Raw genomic sequence first — 25,728 nt, forward strand, 5'->3', positions numbered from 1 at the left:
CAGTGACTCACAAATCTTTCCGCGGAGAGTCTGTAGCACTCGCACCTCTTCGTCGCCCCCCTCGCCAGCAGCCATAGCCGGGGGCCACCCGCCGCGCGGCCAAGAAAAAGGCCAAACGGCTTCCGCACGCGCCCGGACGCGCTCGACTGTGTACAAACCGCGTAGACCTACCCCGTCGCGGTACTGACGGGCAAAGCCCTAACCACCGCAGCCACGCCCACCGCTCTCGGACTGTTCTCTTCTGCCATTGGTTGGAAGCTCGAGGGTGGGCGGCAGGGCACGGATGCCATTCGCGCATGCGTACTCTTTCGGCTTTTCTTTCCCCGGCAAGTGAGCGGATGGACTTGGGGGTTATCAGTATGATACATGGCCTCTGCTCTTTGGAGAAGGCAGCTGCCTTATCTTTCCGTTAGGCATGACTAAGAGAAAGGCGGGCGGCCGGAACTGTCAGCTGTTACTCAATCTGATGCGGGCCCAGCGTCATTTCCAGATCTAAACCGCACTAAAGAATCAGTGCTTTTTACATATCAAAACCAATGTTGATTTGGAAAATGGAAGGAGTTTTGAAGAAACTGGAAAGGGGGAACGGCTCTTTCGGCAAAGGCTGGAGCATACCATGAGGAGGGAAGGCTACAAAAACGCACGAGGCTATCAATTGGGCATTTCTATATTAGTGATGGGTCGTTTCCCTTTTTCAATTAAGGCCAAATATTTTGTGTATGTGTCTTCGAGTCAGTCTTGACTCCTGGTGACTGCCTGGAAAAGCCCCTGGGTTTACTTGGCAGGACTTCAGAAGTGGTTTGCCATTGCCTGCTTTTTAAGGTTGAGAGAGAGTGACTAGCCCATAGTCATTCTGCTGGTTTCATGCCTGAGTTGGGATTAGAACTCATGGTCTCCCAGGGTCCAGCCTGCTACCTTATCTCTATGACAAACTAAGTGCAAACTCCCTGTCCTCAGTCGGAGACATATACAGGCTCTTTGCTGTACTGTATCCTATATTTCCTTTACATTCCAATTGGCTGATTCTGGGTAACAAAGCTGGGCAGATGTTTTTGAAGACTGCTATGAAATAATGCTGAAATAAGGAAGATATTATTTTAACACTGGTTCATCTAAAGATGAGGTCAGCCACCTCATTCCTGGACTGGGAATGAGATGAAGGCAGCATCATAGAAACAGCAAAAAAGTTATTTACCAGGTATGTCTGTGCTGTGATTAGGTGCCAGTGAGGAAAAGTGCTCTTGATTATAGACTATAAAAAACTTCATACTAACTACCTGCACTCACTCAAATTATCCTACTTCGGATACATAATGTGAAGACCCAGCTATCTGGGTTTTTCAAGAAAGAAATAATAATCATGTAATTGTAATTGAATGTTATAATTACAGTTGCAGCAACATTGTTGATTTTTCTGGTTACCAAAATTTTTTGAGTTGCATCTAGTTATGTTGTTGTTGTTGTTGTTAATTGCGAAGTCGTGTCCGACCCATTGCGACCCCATGGACAACGTTCCTCCAGGTCTTCCTGTCCTCTACTATCTTCTGGAGTCCATTTAAGTTCACACCTACTACTTCAGTGACTCCATCCAGCCATCTCATTCTCTGTCGTCCCCTTCTTCTATTGCCCTCAATCTTTCCTAGCATCAGGCCCCTCTCCAGTGAGTCCTTCCTTCTCATTAGGTGGCCAAAGTATTTGAGTTTCAACTTCAGGATCTGGCCTTCTAAAGATCAGTCGGGGTTGATCTCTTCAAGGACTGCCCAGTTTGAACGCCTTGCAGTCCAAGGGACTCGCAGGAGTTTTCTCCAGCACCATAGTTCAAAGGCCTTAATTCTTTGGCGCTCAGCCTTTCTTATGGTCCAACTTTCACAGCCATACATTGCAACTGGGAAAACCATGGCCTGTACTATACATACTTTTGTTGGCAGGGTGATGTCTCTGCTTTTTAGTATGCTGTCTAGATTTGCCATAGCTTTCCTCCTCAGGAGCAAGCGTCTTTTAATTTCTTGGCTGCAGTCCCCATCTGAGGTGATTTTGGAACCCAGAAAAATAAAATCTGCCACTACCTCCATTTCTTCCCCATCTATTTGCCAGGAATTGAGAGGGCCGGATGCCATGATTTTGGTTTTCTTAATGTTGAGTTTCAAGCCAACTTTTGCACTCTCCTTCTTCACCCGCATCAAGAGGCTCTTTGGTTCCTCTTCACTTTCTGCCATTAGAGTGGTATCATCTGCATATCTTAGGTTGTTGATGTTTCTCCCGGTAATCTTAATTCCAACTTTTGATTCATCTAGCTCTGCCTTTCTCATGATGTGCTCTGCATATAAGTTAAATAGGCAGGGCGACAGTATACAGCCTTGCCGGACTCCTTTTCCAATTTTGAACCAATCAGTGGTACCATGTCCGGTTCTCACTGTTGCTTCTTGACCCGCATATAGGTTTCTCAAGAGACAAATGAGATGGTCTGGTACTCCCATCTCTTTAAGAACTTGCCACAATTTGTTGTGATCCATGCAATTGAAATAATATAATTTTTTTTAAGTTTGAAAATTTGGGACCACCATCAGCAAGGTGGATGACTCAGTAACATTAGCAATGAGCATATCATTGGAAAACCTGAAAGAACTGGTTAGAGAGTGATCATCATAAAGAAAATCTTGATGCTACCATAAGCCACCATGCATGGACTGGAAATATCCTTAGGACCAACCAATTATGGCTATGAATTAGCTATTTAGGTATTTCTTTATGGCCATCTTGTGGCTGTGCTGAAATTTGTAGTCCAGATATGGTAAATGTACTTCATAGGCATGAAGGTAAAATACAAAAATTGCTCTGTGGAAATTGACATAGTGTTATTAAAGATTCTTCAAACTAGTAACTTTGCTTTTTAATGGGAGTTCTAACTGTAGTTTCCTATACATAAGCAGAAGTGTCTGCAAGATGGGATCAAAAAGTTCAAAATGAGGGATTACTTTAATCATACTCCATTGGTTGCCATCTTGCCTTTTGACCCTAGTAAGTAGATATCTCTGTATCATTAGGAGATTTGCATATTTTTCAAGCTGTAAAAAAGCCCCAGTATATGAAATTGCTGGCTAGATTCATACATTGTGCCACTCAGTTTATTATGAATATTTGAATACTGATTTATTGAATTGTATAACCATGGTTTAGTGAAGCATTATTTGTATTCATATAATCTAATAATGCAATGCAAATTATGTTATGGAATAGTATGCACTTCTCCAGCTGTCTGACCAGGTTTTTATCATAGCCTGTGTATCCTTCCTGTGAAGTATTTTCAACTGCTAAGCCATGGTTGGCTTAATCATGGTTTATTGAAGAAACAGTTGAATTTACATAGCAAAAGTAAAAAAGTATAGCTTATAAACCACAGTGGCTATTGGGTTGAATAAAATCCATTTTTAATTGTAAGAGTTGGCACAATTGTTGGCACTAAAATGGGCTTGTGAATGAAAATTCCTTTCTAGAAAGAACAGTGAATGCCACTATAATTATCTTTTTTCTTCCTCTGTCTTGCTTGATTTCTAGTAATGTTTAATAATATAGAAAAACAGCTTTCTACCTTTGTATAGATCATATTTCAGATTAAATTATTCAGGGCAAAGTAATAAAGGAATCTAAAGTTGAAGAAAATAGTTTTCGGTATATTCAATGGGATTTTCTCTTTCAGCAACGTACTATCACAATCAACAGAAATGCCTTTAAAATTACAGAAAAAACTTTTTTAGGTAAAAGGAAATTATATCAGTAAGGCCTGACCTGTACTGTACTAAGTTTTTTTTAGTATCATTTCACAGGCAGTTACTGTATATCACCTAAAATATACGTGGAGTGTAAAGAAACATCAGCAGCAAAATTTACAGGGCTACTTTCACATATAACATACTTAGCTCTAATGTGATTCGCTTTTGGCTTCATAAGTAATAACTCATAGCTTAGTGTGTTGTGCTGCATATATATTGCTTGTTTAATTTCTGACTTAGCCTCCCTGTCATTTCCATTCATCCTTTACTGATTTGCAACCAGAGATCCAGAAAGAGACTTAAAAATTACAAGATATGTGTTGCTTGCTTTGAATGAGTTTCAAATTAATAATGTGTGATTTAAAAAAAATGATGTTTTTTTGAAGATATATTTTTAGCGAGGAGTAGGTGGATGTAAAACAGAAGGTTTTAGAACACTGAGTGCAGATGGATATGTAACTTTTGGATGTAACTCGCTGTAGAAAAGGAACATTAATAACACAGCAAAAACTTTTAATAGGATATAACCGAAGAAAGTGAATTATTTTGAAGTAATGCCAGCAAATTTTGGTATTAGTTACTACTCCGTATTTCCTAGAATTTATTTTAATTAGTAATACTTAAAGGCCATCTTAAGCATTCATATCCTGTGCTAAAAACTAATGCAGTATAGTATCCATCTGTTTCTAGAAGCATAATAACTCACATACTTTAACATGCTAATCTTGAATTTGGAAAGCTGGACTGTAGTGGCTAGTCATATGAATGTTATATAAAAGAATTAATGCTGACTAAGAGTTATTTTTGTTCATTTTTAGATCACAGAAGATGATTTATACACATCAAGATTCAGAAATTTATAACTTGTTCAAACTTCTTGGACTAAACTTCTTTCATTCCTGACATTTAAAATTCATTTTGAATCAGAGAATTGGTTTCAGAAAAAGTAATTGATTTATATTATGTAAAAGAATAACTTAACCAATTTGTAAACCAACCTGTTTCTTATTTTAGTATGCAGTGTTCCTGCCATACTACGTGTAGAGCAGGAGTTGTGAGACAAGCAAATAGTCCTGGTGGGAGAGCAACTAAAGTTCAGGAAACAAGGACAATAACTCCAAAACAGTAATAGGCTGCTAATTGTTTTAGCAATTGGCATCCTAGAACTGAACTCCTGAAGCTCTGACATGGAAGCAGAATTTCATTCCTGAATGTTCTTATTCACTTGTGTTAAGAGGACCTCTCCATATTCAACTATAATAATTAAAAAATGTTTTTAAAAATAGAAGCTCTCCATATTGAATTCCACATTATGGCAGTGGAGGATCTCAGAAAGGTTTCAAGGAGTAACTTCTTGTAACCCAAGGAGTTCCTAGTTTGGTAATGACACAGTACACATTGCACACACACAGAATAAAACATACTGTACACAAGCTGGGCAGAGGCATTAAACTAAGCCATAATGCAGTCTGTTGGGTTTGGGCATGTATTGATTAAATCCAATTGTGGTTTGTAAAGTATGGTCTGTAACGTAAGTTCCCAGAGATTCCAATATATTTAGTACTTAATTTTATAATCCTTGATTCCCACCAGTCTTCATGCCTTCCTGTTTGTTTTGTTTTTTGTTTAGATTATCAGGAAGGAAGAAAGGAAGGAAGGAAGGAAGGAAGGAAGATAATGAATGAATTTGCTGCTATTTTGATGAAGTCATAATAATATTTTGTAAAGGGAAAAAAGCTTGATTGTCTTAATGGTTGTGAATGTCAGTTTTTAATAGTTCTGTTAAAACAAAATGCATATACCATTATGTAGCAAACATTATATTTAACAATGTTTGCTTTAATTCTGTGTTGTAATATTTCTCCATTATGCTGATTAATAAAATTCCATTAATGAATTATAAACATAATATTGACATATTAAAATTGCTTTCTATAAACTGTAGTGAACAGGCAGAATTACAAAGTTAGCATGTTTTTATCCAAATATACAAAGCCCTCAAATGTAACAGAAGCTATTGTTTTCCATATGACTTAAACAGTTATAGAAAATATTTGTACAATTATCACTACATATAACCAATGTTGGCTTTGGTCTAGAATTATTGAGATATTGTTTTGCAAAGTCTCATAAAGTACTTATTTTAAACAGTTCGTAATATAATTTTATAAGTGATAGACTTTGATATGCAGAAATGTTTTATGTATATAATTAGAACTTTTTCAGTGCTTATATCGTGAGAGCTACTTTAGTCACGTGCACAATAACATTAGACAAGTTCAGAATAAATATGTTATCACATTTATAAGTATTTGTGTTATATAATGTGGAAATGTGAGCATAAAAGGCCAAAATTAGATGTGCCAAATAGAATGTTCTTTAAACGATACTTTTCCTATAATAAAATGTGGAGTGCAGTTTTCTACATTCTCAAACTGTTAAAAATGTGGATATGTTTTACAGAGAAAACTTAATTAAAGGACCACTATTTAGAGGATTTTAGATGCAATAGACCACATTATGGTCCTAACATTCTCCAGAATAGCAAGACAAGTCAACTGTATTCAAAATAGTCTGAGTGAGACAAAGTTATATCAATTTTTCATCATTTGTGACCACTTATATAATTTGTCTTATATTTTATGCAAAATTATGTGGATTAGTTGCTGTGAATAATTAATTAGTGATTTAATGGACATGGTATTGGGCATCCATCCCCTCTAGTTGGTACATTAAATTTGAGCTTCACTGTAATTTTCATTGACTAAGTGTTCTCTTTTATTTAGGCATCAACATGCCTAATAAAGTATCTCATTCAGAATAGTTTTCTTTAAAACTTTGCTTTTCCCCCCATATCAGTTTGATTGTATTTTTCTTTTATTAATATATGTCAATCATTTAGTTTGATCAACACAAATGAACATATAGTTGATCGATAAAGCTTGGAGATATCTTTATTTGAAGAATGTTAATTTCAGATGAAAAAACTCCCACACCCCTCTCCAAGAAAGGAAGGAAGGAAGGAAGAGAAAGAAGGAAAGAAAAAAAGAAAAAGAAAAAAAAATAACCAAAACCTTGTAGATATAGTTGATTAAACTTTCTGGTTGGTAGAAAGTTGTTGAATAGAGGATGCAACCCAAAACACTAATAATGCATTAGATTAAGAGAGTTACAGCTACTGTATAAAAGGATGATCTCTTCAGATAAGAATATTCTTTTTTCAATTTGACATTTATATAGCCTGTTGGGTAGAGAATCTGTTGGTATAATGCAGATAATTCAGACCCTCTTTAGACATAGCTAAGAAATATCAGCAGAGGAGATGGTAACACGAACCTCTGTACAAAAAGATTACAGAAGAACCATCTTATGCAGAATTATCAAAATTTCTAAGAAGGTTTGATCCATTTCTGGGTAATGATGCATTTTTACAACAGTCCTAATTTTAAACAGTAAAATAATCGGTATATTGGTTACATTATTATTATTGAATATATTACTAGGAGAGAAAGAGGGTGCTCACTGCACAGTGCCCATTAAATATGCAAAAAGAAAATATAAATACTGAAAGCCCACATTAAATTATTCAGGTATCCAGTTCTATACATCCTTGAGGTTAGGATTGGAGTGTCTAAATCCTATGGTAATTATACAAACTAGGGGGATGACTATATATGTAAAACACTGTGGAAATCAACTTGGAAATACAATTCAATAAATCCAAATATGAGAGTATTGGCCTTGGAGTAAATCAAAGTACCAAAACTACTTTCACACTCATGAGTGCAGCAGTATAGTTAAAATAAGATCAGAGTGCCTCTTTTTTTCTTTTTTTGAGCCTTGAACACATATTTAAAGGCAAACACACTCTGAAAATGTCAGCTGTAAGTTTTAGGAAGATTCCATGGAGAAATTTAATATTGTGTCCAGCTACCTGTTCCTGTACTGGATTCTTGCAGATTATTTCTTCTCAGAGGACAAGTCAAGCCTGGACCAAGTCAATGGGGAGAAATCACTGTATAGAGCAGACATACATGGGCATTGAGCTGATGGTCTGAATGCTCTGATGCTTGTAGACTAATGGTAAGAAAGTCTCTTCAACAAGATAGAGATCTTATTCCATGTGTGTAACTATGCTCATGAAGGAATTAGGTATAATGCTATCATATTTAAATTTCACTTACACATCAGTCTGCAAATCTGCAAATCTGATAGCACTAATATATAATGAGCTGATGACACATTGTGGTACATGTTAAGAATATAAATATTTATTATAATATATCTGGCTGATTGTATGATGAACCAATCATAACCTCTTACAAAATTGTTCGGTAACAACATATTCACACTTCAGAATGGCTGAGTGGACTACTCAAATAAGAAATGCTAGAATCTTAACCAGATGCTTATTGTGTACACATTGAACTAGGGCTAAATTAAAATTTTAAAACAGTGTTTGAACCAATTATGGAAGAAAGATGTAATTTCTTCTAGCAGAAAACACTTTAACTTTACTATATATTCTGAATGGATTTTATTCATTTTTTAATTGCCCAAAATGATTCATATCCTTAACAAGTTAGGCATATTTCCAGTACAATAGTAAATTATAATATCCTTTTAAACATTTCAGTTAAGCATATTCTTTTTTACATAAACTTTCTTCTGAGGGATATTAATATCTCCTTATACTTTTTTAGGCTTCATTAACTTCAGTATAGTTTCCAAAATTTGCTTTTTATGGCACATTTAAAATGTAAAGTATGCAATATATTTTTGTGAAAAATATATATCTCAAGTTTTAAGAACTTCCATAAATTTGGAATTTTTTTTTGCATTAATTACTTGCATCTATGGCCTTTCATCTTTCTATTTTAATCTTTGTTGCCTTATCCTTTTCTTACTCAGAGTCCAGCATCCAATACAGTATTCTGAATATTACTGGCTTTGAAACTTTCTGCATCAGTTAGGCATTTAGTTAGCAGAGGTTTAGCTGTTTCCTGTTGCTCTGAATCAAATAAATGTTGACTTTTATAAGATTTAGAGCTTTCATTAAACAAACAGTCTTTTCTGTCCTCTTGCTTGGGTGGTTTAAACAAATGCTTCTTCTGGTGCATCCCAAGAGCAGCTGCCGTCTTACAAACCTTGGGGCACTGAAAACATGCGTAGCCCTTTCCAGTGTGCTCACGCTTATGCCTTTGCTCATGATTCCTTTTGGTGGAAAGATATAAGAAGCCCTGAAAACAAAACTGACAGTGGTAGCGCTTTTCTCCTGTATGGATTTTTTCGTGTATTTTGAGTGTTTCATTGAGAGTGAATGCTTTGTTACAGTGTTGACAGATGAAATCTTTGATGGCAGAATGGGTGCGTTCATGCTTCTGTAAATTGCTAGAGATTGAAAAACGTTTCCCGCAGGTTTTGCAAAGGTAGGGTTTCTCCCCCATATGACACCGTTTATGCATCCTTAGGGTAGAATTGCTCTGGAAATGCTTTTGGCATAAATCACAAGTGAAAGACTCAGACTCTGTGGTCTCCCAGTGTGAGTGGTCATGGGATACTTCTGTAGAAGTATTCTCCCTTTCACAGAGCTTACAATAAAGATCTGGCATTTTCTCTTCTCCTTCTTGATTACAGACCTTCTCTTCAGGAATATTCCTAAGAGCGTAAGTGGTGACATAGGCCTTCTCACTTTCCTGACAGGAATTTCTGCTCCTGTATTTCTCTCTCCATTTTGCTTTTCTCATTTTTCTTAGTTGTTTAGATTTCTTTTTTGGTTTGTAATTGTAATATGGCCGCCAAGGTTTATCATTAGAGTCATGGTCGCTGATATCATCGCCCATTTCACTTTCAATGTCTGCCTGACAAACTCTAGACATGATTCTCTCTCTCTTTTCCCGTTCTGCAACCTGAACTGTCTGATCACCTTTGGATTCATATTTAGATTTTCTGCCTTTTTTGTAAAACAGTTTGGACCCCAAAATATGTCTTTTCACAATAGCTTCATTTCCAATTTTAACTGTTATTTGGCAAAGTGGAGCAACATTGCTGTCAGCAGATGTTCCTGGCAGTGCAGGTTTTGCGATATAAGTTTCAGTCTTACTTGAAGTTTCAAAGATGTGTGTAGGTGTGTTAGAAGGTATCCCTGTATTTGTTGTATATTTTACCTCCTTTGAAGTTGCTTCTCTGTCATATAGGGGCAACTTTTTCTTTTCTTTATTGCTTCTTGTTCTATTATTGCCACTGTCTGACTCATGTATAAGATCATTGCTCACTACTTGATTGATTGTAATATCTGAAGTTCCCTTATCACTTCTTCCTACTGCATTGACAGCATTACTGTGCATTATCACTGAGGAAACTCTTCCACTATGCACTATAACAGAAGATGCTGGATTGTTATAGCTAATAACAGAGGTTGAATTCTCATGGGAATTGCTATTACTAATTGCTTGACAAGAGGAATCATATTCCTGAGGACCAGAATTCTCAACAGAAGATAATGTCCTTCTGTTAGTGGGAGCATTATTGTTAAGATCTGTCCTTGATGAAATTTTCCAGGAAGAAACATTTGGAGGATTTTCAGATGTTGCTGTAGCATCACCATATGAAGAACTATCCAAAGAAATACTGGAAGCTGGCAACATATTGTGTTCAAAATTCAAGGATGACAGTTCAGAAGTGACAGTATTCTGAATAATACAGGTGCTAGATGGAACTTCATTAACTTGTACACTTTCATATGATGAGTTTCCGTAACTTTTATATGGTGCCCTTTTACATTTCATAGGCAAAAGCCTGTAAAGCTTGTAAGGATATACATTTGGTTTTAAGCCACCATTAGCTGTTTTCTTGTTTACACCAAGTCGGTGATCAATTGCATGAAAAGATTTCTGATGGTTTTTGAGTATATAGTATGTCATAAAAGTCTCAAGACAGAAGATACATTGGTATCGCCTTTCACCCGTGTGCCAGATTTCGTGTCTGGTACGGTACTCTGCTAACGCAAAGACTTTGTTGCAATAATGGCATGGATAGGTTCTTCTCCAAGAATGAACATTTGAATGTCTTCGGAGGCTAGACAAGGTAACATAGGTACGTTTACAAACACTGCAAGTATAAAGTATCTGTCCACCAACAACTTTAACAAAATGGTCTGTTTCTGGCATTGTACCATTTGTAGCAGGATAATCAGTAATCTCATTCTCAGTTTCTGTGAGCTCTGGGCTTACATACGAGGTACCAGTTTTTTCATTTGAAGGAGCAAAATTATCCAGACTATTCTGCTCATTTTCATTTTCAACATACGAATTATTCAGACCCCTACATTCTTGTTCATGAGTCTCTAGTCCAGCAATATTTTCAAACTGTTTGCTACAATATTTGCAAACTAAAGTCTCTTGAGATTGTGAATGAAGTTTAAGATGAGTGCTTAACTGAGTTTTATCATTAAATGATTTAGTACAACAATTGCACTTGTAAGGCTGTGGAATGTCCATAGCTATTGATCCAGAAAAGTTATCTGATTTATTTTCATTTTCCTTAGAAGATAAAATATTGGCTTTGTTTGCCTGGCATTTTTGAAAAGAATGGTTGTGGTCATTTATGACTTTATCGGGAGTCTCTGAACCGCTTCCCTTGTGGGCTGATATCTTTACAGTAGGAGCATCTGTAATCTGGGAGTTAAATATAGCCTTTGGTGCATTATATGAGCGTGTTACTGATTTAACTGGAGGCACTAACTCTGCAGCTTCAGAACAATCTTCACCTGTTTTATAAAGTGGCGTGTTTTCATAATAAAAGGAATTTTGTTGTAAAGCATTGCAACCTGTTGTAACAGCATAGGAATGTTCAGCTAATGTGCTGGCTCTTTCAACTTCTTTGCATGCATCAGTCCTGTCCAGATCACTATTGGACGCTTTATTTGTTTCAGGCATTTTTTTAAAACTTGCCCTCAGGTCAAGAGGAGAAAACAAATTAATACTACTTTCAGTTTCAAAAATTGAGTATGCATTCGTGATTCTTGGTCCATTTGTAATGGCTGAGTCTTCCTGTCTTTTTTCTTCTTTTACATCATTTTTTTCAGTATTGCAAAATGAATACAGACAAGGGGAACTGGAAAGGCTCTTTTCTGTAAGATCTTCTAAAAAAGTTATTCCCAATTTTTTGCCAGCAGCGGCAAGATCCACAAGAGACTCTTGTTTTTTAACAATTACTGTAGAACTATAGATGTAATTAAGTATCTCTGTGAACACTTCAGCCTTCAGGCCATCTAGTTCCAACACATGTCCAGAAACGCAGATTGTATGACTCCAAAATATATTTTTGAAATAAAGGCTTGAAGCAGCCAGGACATTACTATGGGCTTTGAATTTGGTGTCTTCTACAATTATGGTGACATCACATAAAATGCCCCGAATGCGTTGTTCATTTAATATGGAAAGGACTGTGTCACTGTGAAAGTCATCTTTGAGATCCTTTAAGTGGGACATGATGATCATCTGTTTAAATAAAGAAGAGATTTTAAAATCAACAAGATCAAATGCTAATACTTATTGTCCCCATACCCCATCACTAACTAATCACTCTCGGCCATTTGCACACAATATATACCTACAATACATACTAATTAAAATATCCGCAGTACAATTAAAACATATGAGATCAACAAACAAGAACAATAAATAAAGAAAAAGTGGATAAATATGAAGTTCTGAGGATACCTCAAGAATAGTTGTTTTCAGGAGTTTTTTAAAAGTCAATAGGGAATCTGATCTCCAGTGCAGACTATGCCAGAGCAGTGACATTGTTATAATTGACCAACAGAATTCAGAAACCATCAGTCAGTGCCAGCTTCTTTAGCCAAAGAGCAATTTTTTTAAAAAACATAGAAAGGTAACTACTATTATCATTAAAAAGCTAGCTCTCCTCCCTCCCTGATTTTAGTGTATATATGTATTCATCTAACTATGTATTTTGCCATAAAACAAAATCAGAATTGTTGCTATGGAGAATTGCTGCTTGGTCATCAATGAACAATTAGTCTTGCATACAAATCATTGCTGAAATCTGTGATTATGCATTTCCAACAGCTGCAACCCTCTAGGCATGATACGAGGAGAAAATATAATGATTTCCTAACTCTTATAGACCAGGGGGGGAAATAAAGAGTTTGATACATGATGCTTAAACAGGCAGGCAAATAACATTAGGCAGGCTTTTTAGGACTGTGAATTAAAACAATGGCATAAATTTGGTTAAGGTAGGCCAAGTAGTCACTACCTGTATCTTCTGCCATAGCGTTAACATAGCCATGATAGCACACACACCCCGCAACATTTGGACAACCATGATCTGCGGAAGGAAATGCAGAAAACCTTACCCTTTGCTGCCATCTAGTGGTGCCTGCAGATTTACAGTTCAGATCTTGTATGTCTAAATAAGAGCTTTTCTCTTGGGCAAAGGGAAGATACTGAACAAAGTGGAAAGTTAAGCAAAGGGGGAAAGGGAGATTTGGAATGACTGAGATGAGGGGAGATCTTCATATTTATTTGTTGCATTTATACAGTTGCCCATCTCGTATACATGATTCCCATATTGCTCAGGCCCACTACTGCTGCTTCAGAACATGAGAGAATATGCACTGAGCATATATCTGAAACTTCTTAAAGCAGCAGCAACTCTTTATATCACAAACCCCAGTAAGCAGAGATTTCATTCATTCATCCATTCATTCATCCATCCATTCATTCATTTTAGAGCACTTACAAGCTGCTTCAATCAGAATTGACCCTAGCGGCATACAATTTCCCCTTTATAATTAGAATAAAAATAAAAGTCAAGATACAAAAACAGCATAATCAATAGAATCATCTATGTAAGACCCAGAAATGAAACACAATCTACAAAATAGAATTACAGGTAGTTCTCATTTAGCAATTGCCTTGTTTAACAATAATTCACAGTTACAATGGTGATGAAAAATGTGGACAGAGAGAGAGATTTGAAAGAGGGGCCAAAGAGGCCATCTATGTCAAAATTTAACAGCCTTCTCTCAACAGAGGAGGAGGGATATGACATCATCTTCAGTCTACAACACAGTCCTTTCAACAGTTCCAAGAAGGCTTCACACCCAATTGCACTATTCAGGTGACCCTGATGACACAGATAAGCCTCCAGGTGGCATTAACAACTCACTAAAAGAATACAAATGACCAGCTGTCTACAAAGAATATAAATCCTTCCATACCCCACCATCCGGTCAGCTGAAGAAGCTTCTTGGATGAGAAGCAAAACGTCTTCAAAGAGAAAAAAGAAAGCACTTTGGGGACAACCATAACATAGATAACTGAGAATCTTCATAGCAAGTGATGATAACTGAGCAATTAGATGGGAGAGGACTCTTAAGAGGCAGATACAATGAAAATAAGTATCCTAAATGGAACCTCAATCATGAAATTTAGTGAGAAAAAGGAAGTATATTCAATATTACAGGGTGAATGGTTGGGATGTTCATGAATATTATAACTATTATAATTTGGGCTGAGACACATATACTTTGTGTTGTAAAAAAAGTTAGATATGTTTAATAGAATGTAATCCAATTTAGCTGAATGGTACTTATTGTAAGAGTTGTTTCAGACTGTAGTAAGATAAATTGCCAAACATTTTTGCAAATCCAGGCTAGGTCTCTCTCCTCAGTGACTGTTTTTAAAAGTTTGGGACTGTGTGAGAAAGTAAGCCAGATTCCAGATATTTGAATAGCTGTTATATAAATTCTCATTTGGAAAGCTAAAGTTACATGTCAGAATTCCTGTTGACTGGCAAAAATGGTAGGCGGAGCCCTGCCCATTCACAAAACACTTTCTTGTCACAAAATAACATTCACGATATCCAGCCTCCAGGATGCTTTTAGGTATCTCAACTTTGTCTCTCATTTTGGGTCAAAGAAGTACCTAAGTGTCTGTGGTGCTCATGTAGGGCCTTGAAGGATTCTTGTAAATGAAAAGGATAACAAGCCTCAGGCACTGGCTTTGCAGTAAGCCAACATTTCATGCTTTTTTTTTAATTTGAAGACTTTAAACAAAATAAATACAAATGACAAAGACCCTTAAAACCTCTAAAGAAAATACCTGTGACCAAACTGAACTGATAACCCAGCTAGGTTTGATCATAAGTAAACTCAAAGGAGACATAAATGGCATTGCCCTACCTCATATTAAAATCTAGCCACAAAAAAAGCCACAAAAATAGGCATATATTTCTTCTTTGGATTGTGAGGGTTTGCAAAAATACATCATTATGGGGGATTCAATCAATAGATTTGAGATGAATGGTTCAGGCTTGTTTAGATTTCTGAAAAGAAATTCAACATTACATTTATCAAATTATTTTTGCTGAGAAAAAATGTAATGATTTCTCCCAGACACACACACACACACACACACATACACTAATCCCACACATCAGAAAACTATTAGTGATAAACTTTTGTAATTTTGAGATACTGTTTATTATAATCTTTTGGTAGGACTGTTTATAACTCTACTTCTCTATTAATTCTGCAGTAAAAATGTATATTGGTTACAATTACCCCATGGAATTGCAATAAAATAGTGCAAAGACTAACATGCTATTTAAAAAGGCATTATAAATGTAATAATGATTTTATTATTATGAAACCATAAAATACAATAATGTTATTTATAAAACAAACCATGCTTATGTGATAAATTAATTCAGGATCAATCTTTAGAACTGGAAGGTATAAAAATAATTGAGCTATGTTTTACAGATCATAATTTCTAGATTACAATGTCAGCCATTAAATGGTTTTTAAAAATTAGTAGAAGTATTGTATTCATATATTGTATAAGTTTAATATAAGTTGATAAGTTGTAATTTTGGTTTTGTGTCCATACCTCACAAATTTATATTTGTTTATAAACATGAAAAGAAATGTAAATTCATACTAATCAGAATGATAATGTCTTGAAATTACAATGTACTTCAGTTTTTGACCCCACATATGGAAACCTATATTCATTTGAAGGTTAATATACAAGAAAGAATCTTCAAAATAAAGAGTGTTGATACAACTACACTTTAGCTAAGCAGTTGCAGCCCTTTAGATAAAAGGGCTTCAATAGACAAATATTAAGATCATGCTATGTGTTATGGAATTAGAAATACAAGCATTTGACATCTAAAGTAAATTACACAATTGCAACCATTACCTTTGATTAAGGTTGATTGAACCCAGTAATGAAGGCTGTCAACTTTGTCTTCTGACATATAACTAACAAAATTTACAAATTCATTCCCTTCCTTTTCTCTTCATTACTTGCTGATAAAACAAGACCCTATTGTTTACAAAGGATTGATAATTTAATTTGATGTAATATTTCTAAGCATGCCAAAAATATTTTTTTTCAGTTGACAAATGAACAAAAAATAGGGAGGAGGATGGGGGGATATTTAGGTATATCTAGATCATAATTGTCTGATATCTTTAGATATTTTAATTTTCTAAATAAATTTGTTTCTATTTTCATTGGAGTAGCTGAATATCATTTTTGGGAGTAGCATATTATTATTTTTGCAGTTGAAATTATTGGCTATATATTTCACTAATAAACTCCATAAACAATCTTCAAGGAATGTTAAATGACTTTGCTGCATATAATTTTCTTTTTACAATAACATCTATATTCACAAAATGTAAGTATCTCCATTTTAGCAACTATTTTTCACTTTAAAAAACAATGGGTGATTGCTAGAACTTCTGCAGGCAAAATATTTTTCATTGCACGTTTGCATTTTTCTGTTGGAAACGTATATATACATATTTCTGTTTCTACACATTTGAAGGCTAATATACTAGAAAGAGAAAGTGTTGAGTGGAATGTTCATTGAACAATAGAAAGTGTTGAATGGAATGTTCATTGAACAATTAATCAACTCTGCACACAGCCTCTTCCATATATAGCAGAAAAACAGATTCTTCCTGAATTCAGTCTAGAAAACAACTTGCATGTTTGACCACAGATGTTTTGTGGATATCTGAATCAGTTTAATCACTGGAGTAATTAATGCCTTAAATTTACCTGAAACAGAATGTATTGAATGAATCTCTAAATGGGATTTTTTTTTCTTGTTGTGCCCCTACTTCCTTATTGTCTCTCATACTTGCATTACCCGTATCTTGGTCTTGTATGTGTGACCACAAGATGGAGCTCAGTTCAAAGGAGACTACATTAGACTATTGGAAAAAAAGAAAATAACAAATATAATTTTAGTAACATTTATTTCTAAGTTGCCACATTATTTTTTAGTCATTTGCAACTAACAAATCCTGATTTATTTATTGTAACATCAAGACTTCCCATGGACTGACTTTGTCTTATAACACTGGAAATTATGAGCACAATCAATACTTTACATTCCCTATTTACTCAGAACTGATTAAATGCCAGTATAAGATACTGGCATTTATTAAAATTATCCACAGATTATCATCATCAATACTTGTTTCAGATTGCACTCCTAGAAAAAGTATCTTGATGAAACAAGAAGATTGAGTAGCCATATTTGTTACAACATGTGAATAATGGGCTGATAGAACAGTGACAAAATTGAGGGTTCTGATTTGCCTACTGTTTGAGTCATGATAGCCGTCACGGGACTGTGAAGGAGAAAGATGTATTATCTCTGAAGATTCAGTTCTATAGTTAAACAAAGATGGATTCTATTTTCCTTCTTCTCTGTTAAGGCACAGAATTCAGAATAACAGAGCTGGAAGGGGCCTCGGAGGTCTTCTAGTGCAATCCTCTCCTCAAGCAGGAGACCTTATACCGTTCTAGACAAATGGCTGTCCAATCTCTTCTTAAAAACTTATAGAGATGCACCCACAATTTCTGGAGGCAAAACATTCTACTGGTTAATTGTTCTCACTGTCAGGAAATTTCTTCCTAGTTCTACGGTACGTTGGATCTCTGTTTGATAGGTTTCTATCCATTACTTCTTATTCTGACCTCAGATGGTTTGGAGAATAGTTTGACCCTCTCTTCTCTGTGACAGTTGCTCAAATATTGAAAGACTGCTATCATGTCATTTGTAGTCCTTCTCTTTGTTAGACTAGACATGCCCAATTCCTGTGATTATTCTTCATATGTTTTAGCCTCCAGCTCTCTAATCATCTTTGTTGATTTTCTCTGCATTCTGTCTACCGTCTCAACATCTTTTTGGTATCGTGATGATTGTATACATCAGACCAACTCCTTAAAAGGGATAGAGTTTAACTCTATATTCCTCTAAAAAGAAGGATCTAACAGAGTCCATATGAATATTAAGCATGCAAACAAAAGAGTTACTTTTAAAATTTGACTCTGTTTGTCAAGTCATGACTCAAATGCTTTGAAGCCTCATTCATTAACATTCAAAATTAACCATATACTTAAATCCCTTATAGGAAATTAACTTAAGCAGTGTTTCCCATAAATTGCTCCTTAGTTGTGATCTTTGGATAGAGACCCCAGTTTAAAATATCTGTATAAATATTGTGCCCATTTGTTCAAATTTGTATATCGAATAAGGCACATACACAAATATAAGCACAATGAAACTAAAATAAAATGAAATAACCAGAATAAAAATAAAACATTTATTAAATATGAAAATTATATCTGTAAGATTAGGTAAATCTTAGGATATAATAGCAGTATAGATTTTTGTGCTGTCTTAAAATAATGAATATATTTGTTCTAAGCTTAATTCTGATTATATTTACTTGCTTGTAACAAATAAGTCCTAATAGCTCCAAGCTGCCTAATAATAATGATAATACGGCCTATAGCTACTAATTATGTGTGCATTCTAAAGAATAAAATTATAAAACAGCTATCCTTTATGCCTCAATGAAACTCAAGTGAAAAATCAAAGTCAATATCCAGCAGTCAGACAAACTAAGATGATGAAGTGCTGGAAGATAGCTAAAACAAGATAATGCTTGAACAGAGTAAACTGTGACCACAAGAACAAAGAGAAGATAAAAATCCTTATAGATCTAAGTAATTCTAGAGGAAAGAAGGTATCAGATAAGTAGAAATAATGAAAAGCAAGATGGCAATAAACCGAAATAGCACCAATAACAACAGTGGGAGGTCAGGTGCATAGTTAGCAAGAAACTACAATTATTTCATTGGAAACCAAGGTTTTAACTGGACAAATGTGGAAGGAGTCATAAGGTAATAGATGCAATCTCAAGTCAAGATAGATACACAAAAACAGAGATCCTTTCCCCACTTTCATCTACACATAGGGCAACCTCTTATTTTCATGCTTTTGTCTTCATCTTCTCTGAAATCTGTGCCTGATCTGCTTTAATTCATTTTTAGTCTTTCCATGTTAACATGTTGTTTTCCCCTGGAAGCAGTAGTAAATTATATAAAATCTGTATTAACTTCACTACTCATTATCTCAGAGGCAGTAACTCCCACATGGGAGGGATCAACCAAACACCCTATTGGTTACTTCATGCTGGTTCTAGGAGGCACCACCTATTCTAACACTGTTCCAAGGACATCCTATTTTAGGGAAAGTGAGAATCTGGCACTTTGAAAATGGGCTCTTTTAGTACCAGCACCACCAACTATAAACTGCAGATTATCTATCCAATAGGGCAGTGGTTCTCAACCTTTTCAATGCCGCGACCCCCAACCGGTTGTAAGTCAAGGACTACTCAACTGGTGCAGCACCGTTTGCAGAATGGGACTTTTGGTGGGCTCAGCAGGGCAGAGACAGCCTGGACAATTCCTATTGGCTTTTGAAGCCAATAGAATTAGACTCTATTCAAGAGAGTCTATTCTATTGGCTTTCAAAAGCCAATAGAATAAAAGGGAGTAGCACAGCTAAGGAAAAAGGGGGAAAAAAGGCGGACTGCATTGTTTGGCGATCCCTGTGAAATGGTCGTTTGACCCCAAATGGGGTCCCGACCCACAGGTTGAGAACCACTGCAATAGGGTCTAAAAGGGAATATATTTGAAATAGCAGATGACAGATTAAAACAGGCAATGAGTGTCATCCCCACCCACTTGCAGATTGACTGATTCACAAGCTCTGGAATATACTGGGTTTTGCCATACAGCTTGGCCCACGTGGGATCAGCACTCTTTCAAATTTCTACACTGCAGAAGCCCTGCTGATTAAAGGAACTTGCATGGGGGCAGATCTGACAGAGGCTTAAACTCAAGTCTGTGATTAGCAAATGGAGACTAAAATATATAAGGAAAGGCTGCTGGAATTGGGTATGTCTAGTTTAATGAAGAGAAGGATGAGGAGGGACATGATAGCAGTGTTTCAATATCTCGGGGGCTGCCACAAAGAAGAGGGAGTCAAGCTATTTTCCAAGCTGCCTGAAGGCAGGACAAAAGCAATGGATGGTAACTAACCAAAGAGAGAAGCAACCTAGAACTAAGGAGAAAATTCCTGATAGTTAGAACAATTAACCAGTGGAACAACCTGCCTCCAGAAGCGGTGAATGCTCCAACACTGGAGGTTTTTAAGAAGAAACTGGACAGCCATTTGTCCGAATTGGCATAGGGTTACCTGCCTGAGCAGGGGGTTGGACTTGATGACCTCAAAGGTCTCTTCCAACTTTATTATTATTATTATTATTATTATCATCATCATCATCATCATCATCATCATCATCATCATCATTTAGTTTCCTACCCCGTTTGTAGGCTGATACTTGAGTTAACATAAAATTCTCAAAGTTGAGTTTTATGGCTGAAGGGCTTTGGTAATATCATGTTCTTGTCTTATCACTTACTTCTGCAATTCTCATTTCTTTATATTTGCAAGATATAAGGTGGTGCACACTTGTCCCAGTTCTGGGACAAATGCCTACTCTTAGGCAATAGATAATTGCTATCTGATTAATCATTGTGAAGGCTAGTATTACTTCCTTCCATTCTTTTCCATTCCAGTAAATTGGGGAATTAGAACTGCTATGTATAAAAGGAACTTATGTTCCAACTTTTACTAATTCAACTTTTCCAGATATGATAATTTCAAATTCCCTAGTCACATATCTTTAGCCACATTGGCAACATTATAAGAGATTAAGCTCTTATCCAACAATGCAGACTGTAATTGTATTATTACTCTCATACATATAATCATCATTTAGTAAACCCAACTGGGATTGGCAACTCAGTCATTAAGCAAAGTAGCTGCTAAGTGAAACATCACAATTTTATGATGTTACTTCAGTTTTCCTTTGTTTTGCAGATCTGCAAAGGTCATAAATGTGAGGACTGGTCATGGTTTTCATCACCGTCACAACTGCAAACAGCTAAACAATGATTACCTGTACTGTACTGGTATCTGGAAATACTGAATAGCACTGACTCTAAGAGACACTGGGTTTACAATAGGAAGTATTTGAAGGCACTGACTCTAGGTCACAGGTCGGCAACCTGCGGCTCCGGAGCCACATGCGGCTCTTTGAGCCTTCCCCTGTGGCTCCCAGCCTCCTCTGCCTTTGCAGAGAGAGACAGAGACAGAGAGAGGCAATTGCACTTCCCTGCTTCTCTCTCTCTCTCTCTCTCTATGTGTGTGTGTGTCTGGATGTGTGTGTGTGTGTGTGTGTATGTGTAAAAGAGAGTGCACTCACAGTGTTCTCTGAGGTGCTGAAAAGCTTTCAGGGCGGAGCTCCTCCCTTTGCTGCGTCTCTGAAGGAAGCAGGAAGCAGGAAGGGCAGGAGAGAGCTAGCTAGCCCAGCTAGGCTGACTCAGGAATTCTGGGAGTTGAAGTTCATGAGTCATAAAAGAGACGAGGTTGCCTACCTCGGAGATTGTTGGACAACAGCTTGAAGCTTGCCAGGTGAGCAGCAGATAGGAGGGGGGGGGAGAAAGAGAGAGAGAGAAAGAGAGAGAGAGGGAGAGAGAGTGGGGGAAGAGGAGTGGCAGACCAAGGGCAGATAGAGAGGGAGGGAGAGAGACCCTTTTGACATCTAAAATGAAGATAACACTGCATATATCCTTTTTTTACCTGTGTGTGTATGTAATTTTATTCTCTTAAAGCATTCTCTTGGTGATCATTGTTTTAATAGTATGGATATTCCCAAGAGTAATATTTTTACTTTTATTTTTAATGTGTGTGTGTGTGTGTGTGTGTGTGTGTGTGTGTGTGTGTATGTGTGTATATATACATACACACACACACATACATACACAAACAAACACACACACACACACACACCTATAATAAAGGTAAAAAAGGATATATGCAGTGTTATCTTCATTTTAGATATCAAAAGGGTTTTGCGGCTCCCAGTGTTTTGTTTTTGGTGGGAAACGGGTCCAAGTGGCTCTTTGAGTGTTTTGGGTTGCCTACCCCTGCTCTAGGTTTACAATAAATTTGGAGGAAAATGCAGCCAGTAAAATAAAAGATTAAACACTGCAGCATAACATTGGAGCCAGGAGGAAGAAAAATTGATTTAGATAAAAGCCTTGTATGCTAGCCTTCCACCAAGGTATACGAAGCAGTTAAAAATTCAGGAGCTTTTCATTTAATAGGTAATCACATCTGCTGACATTACTAGGGTTTTATGGAAACTCTTAAGGGAAAATGCCAAATGGCTATGGAGAGATAAGCACCATCAAACTCTTGATACTTTAACAAAAGCTATTTAGCAAGAGTCCAGTTTTACAATTACCTAAAATAACTCCCGTAGCATCTTGGCTGAAAAACATAAGTTCATAATAAGGGTGATCCTTTGGATTGGATTTACAAGGTATACCTGACCATTAAAGGAATGAATCTGAATGGTGATGAGATCACTAGATTTCTGAATGCTTTAGGCCCTTTCCAGTACCATAGTAGTAGGCAGAAATTTGACTGACATGTGACAATAGGTCCTTTTTAAAAAAATGCTGACACTTCTGTTGTGTCCTGAGCCTGCAAAAGCAGGCTCGGGACGTTGCAATGGTCCCGGGCTGTTGCAAGCTGCCCGGGACCAGACTAAGTGGCGCCAGCTTGCGTGTATGCACAAGGCGCGAAGTGCGCACTCTCATTGTAACCTTTTTGCCTGGGGATTCTATTTAGAGGCAGAGAGGCCTGCGAGCCTCTGAGTTGTGTCGGAGTGAGCTGAAGAAGAATAAAGCTGTTGTTACCTTCAGAATGTGTGCTCTTCTTTCGCCATTGACTCGAGGACTTAACACTGGCGACGAAGGTGGGATCGCTTGCAAGCTAAAAGAAGAAGACTTGTAAGATTTACCCAAAGAGTCCTTGAGAAAGGAAGACGGCGTTAAACTCAGCATCTGGCCTGCCAGTACAGCGTTGCTGGAGGTAAGCTGGCTGATAGACCCCTTCCTAGAAGTAGAAGCAAGGATGGCGAAGATAGGGCGGTTGTCCAAGTTTGACGTTACTCACCCAGAAAGATGGGAATCTTATGTCGCTAGAGTAGAAAATTACTTTAGAGTGAATCAAGTTAGAGAAGATGGCTTGAAGGCCGGGACTTTGCTGTGTGTCTATGGTCAAGATGTGTTTGAAATTGCAGAAAATTTGGCAGCCCCTGCTCCTCTAGAGTCTGTTACGTATACAGACTTAAAGAAGTTATTGAAGGAACATTTTCAGCCCAAGTTGTCTGTCATTGCATGGAAGCACACGTTTGAACAGAGGGATCAGAGAGCAGGTGAATCAGCCAAAGAGTACATTGCAGCCTTGCAAAGAGCAGCCAAGCCCTGCGACTTTAAAGATTTAGAAGAAAGGCTGAGAGACCGTTTTATATGCAGTTTAAGGAACAGAGACTTGCAACAGAGACTTTTTGCAAAGGAAGATATTTCATTCCAAGATGCCTTGAGAGAGGTCACAGAGGAGGAGGCAGCAGGCGAGGCGGTCAAGAACATGTGGCCCATCAGGAACAATCCAGAAGCAGCATCTGTGCACCATGAGGGAGTCCAAGAAGGCTCAGAGGAAGATTCTGAAGATGAGGTGAATCATCTTTATCCGTTCAAGGAAGGGAAACAGAAGGAAGCCAAAGAAAAGGCTCCAGCTGTGTCCAAATGCTTTGGGTGCGGAGGTCGCCACAAGAGGGCCGACTGCAGGTTCCGTTCTGCAATCTGTAGAGCATGTGGCAGGCAAGGCCACATAGCATCTGTTTGTGAAGGCACAACCTTGAGAAGAATTGCATCTGAAAGGTACCAGGGTCCCCAGCCAAAACAGGGTGGGTTTCTGTGCGTCACGCAGAAGTATTTGTAGAACAGGCACACACAAGCCACTTAAAAAGAAACTGTCACTTAAGGTGAGGTTGCAAAGAGTTCCCTTGGTAATGGAGCTGGACACTGGGTCTGCTCTTTCAATCATCTCCATTCATACATTTAGGAAGATTTGTAACAGCAGTGGGTTCCAGGCCAAATTTAGATCATCCAATATAATATTAACAGACTTTCAAAATTCCAAGGTGTGTGTAAAGGGGGAGGCCACCCTTACAGTACAGCATAAGGATTTTGAAGGTCCATTGGAAGTATTGGTTGTTGGGGGTGAACGAACGAGTCTTATTGGACTCGATTGGTTTGAGGCCTTGGGTATCCAAGTTACAGGGCTGCGCAATTTGCAAACGTTAGGCCTAGCAGAGGTCTGCAAGGAGTTTGCAGATGTCTTTAGTCCACAACTTGGATCTTACAAAGGGCCTCCAGTTTCCTTGAAACTTGACCCTGCTATCACACCCATTAGGGTTAAAGCAAGGAGAGTACCCTTTGCACTTAAGGGAAAATTGATGCTGAACTGGATAAATTGATCCAGCAAGGTATTTTAGAACCTGTTGATTCAAGTCCATGGGAAACCCCCATAGTTATGTCTCTCAAGGCTAATGAGGACATTCGCATATGTGCAGACTACAAATGCACATTAAACAAGGCATTGCAACAGCATGCATATCCTGTACTTGTAGTCAGCCATATTTTGGCTTCCCTCAAAGGAGGGTGCATTTTTGCAAAGCTAGATCTGCACAGGCATATCAACAGTTACCTGTTGATGAAGCTGCTGCTGAAGCACACACTATTGTAACTCATAGAGATGCATTCAAAGTCAAGAGACTACAATTTGGAGTAAATGTAGCTCCTGGAATATTCCAAAGTGTCATGGAGAACACACTAAGAGGTATTCCTGGGGTTTGCCCCTATTTTGATGATGTCCTTATTGCTAGAGAATCTACTCAGAATTTAGCTGAGAGATTGAGGGCTGTTTTGCTTCGTTTCAGAAGAACAAGCCTAAAACTCAAAAAAGATAAATGTAAGATAGGAGTCACTTCTACTGATTTTTCTGGGATTCAGAATAGATGCCAGGGGTATTCACCCTGCTGATTCTAAATTAAAAGCCATACAGCAGGCCCCTAGGCCTAAGTCTAAAGCTGAGTTACAAACATTCCTAGGGCTCTTGAATTTTTACAACGCTTTCCTACCTAACAAGGCTGATGTAGCAGAACCAATTCATAGGCTTTTAGACAAGCAGGCAGTCTGGCAATGGTCCCAAGTACACGAAAAAAGCTTCAATGGGGTCAAGGCCTTGCTTACATCCAATGATGTGCTTGCACATTTCAATGAAAACCTACCTGTCTGCATCGCTTGTGATGCATCCCCTTATGGGGTGGGGGCTGTACTCAGCCATTTGAGGGCTGATGGAACTCAGGTTCCTGTTGCATATTACTCTAGAACCTTATCCTCTGCTGAGGGTAATTATGCTCAAATAGACAGGGAAGCCTTGGCCATTGTAGCTGGAATTAAAAAATTCCACGATTTTTTATATGGCAGACATTTCACGGTCTACACTGACCATAAGCCCCTGCTGGGGTTGTTTACTACTGACAAACAAACCCCTAGATTATCTCTCCCAGAATGCTGAGGTGGTCTATTTTTTTGTCAGCCTATGATTATACACTGATTCACAAACCTGG

At 37.3% G+C, this 25,728-nt stretch overlaps 2 protein-coding genes and 1 long non-coding RNA gene across 9 annotated transcripts in view; 1 reads left to right on the top strand and 2 right to left on the bottom strand.

Moving 5' to 3' along the window:
• RASA2 (RAS p21 protein activator 2) overlaps positions 1–437 on the bottom strand; it is a 50,062-nt gene extending 49,625 nt beyond the window's left edge. For 2 of the 4 annotated variants that reach the window (XM_039357453.1, XM_039357452.1), the window contains exon 1: positions 46–437. In XM_039357453.1, the coding sequence (XP_039213387.1) occupies positions 46–298 (253 nt within the window). In that variant the 5' untranslated portion in view covers positions 299–437. Of the gene's footprint in view, positions 1–11 lie in introns of all 4 variants that reach the window. The other 2 variants (XM_039357455.1, XM_039357454.1) reach the window with 1 other exon arrangement.
• A 200-nt stretch (positions 438–637) lies between these two features.
• On the top strand, positions 638–7,315 carry LOC120314404. The gene is made up of 2 exons (XR_005558425.1): positions 638–1,198; positions 5,401–7,315. It is a non-coding gene; the product is annotated as an uncharacterized LOC120314404 (long non-coding RNA).
• A 703-nt stretch (positions 7,316–8,018) lies between these two features.
• ZBTB38 (zinc finger and BTB domain containing 38) overlaps positions 8,019–25,728 on the bottom strand; it is a 35,722-nt gene continuing 18,012 nt past the window's right edge. For 2 of the 4 annotated variants that reach the window (XM_039357450.1, XM_039357448.1), the window contains exon 2: positions 8,019–12,271. In XM_039357450.1, coding sequence (XP_039213384.1) covers positions 8,678–12,271 — 3,594 coding nt within the window. In that variant the 3' untranslated portion in view covers positions 8,019–8,677. Of the gene's footprint in view, positions 12,272–13,052; positions 13,101–16,876; positions 17,032–25,728 lie in introns of those variants that run through there. The other 2 variants (XM_039357451.1, XM_039357447.1) reach the window with 2 other exon arrangements.

This window comes from Crotalus tigris, unplaced genomic scaffold (genome assembly GCF_016545835.1).
Source record: "Crotalus tigris isolate CLP2741 ecotype Arizona unplaced genomic scaffold, ASM1654583v1 scf7180000018923.2277400, whole genome shotgun sequence".
Lineage (NCBI taxonomy): Eukaryota > Metazoa > Chordata > Lepidosauria > Squamata > Viperidae > Crotalus > Crotalus tigris.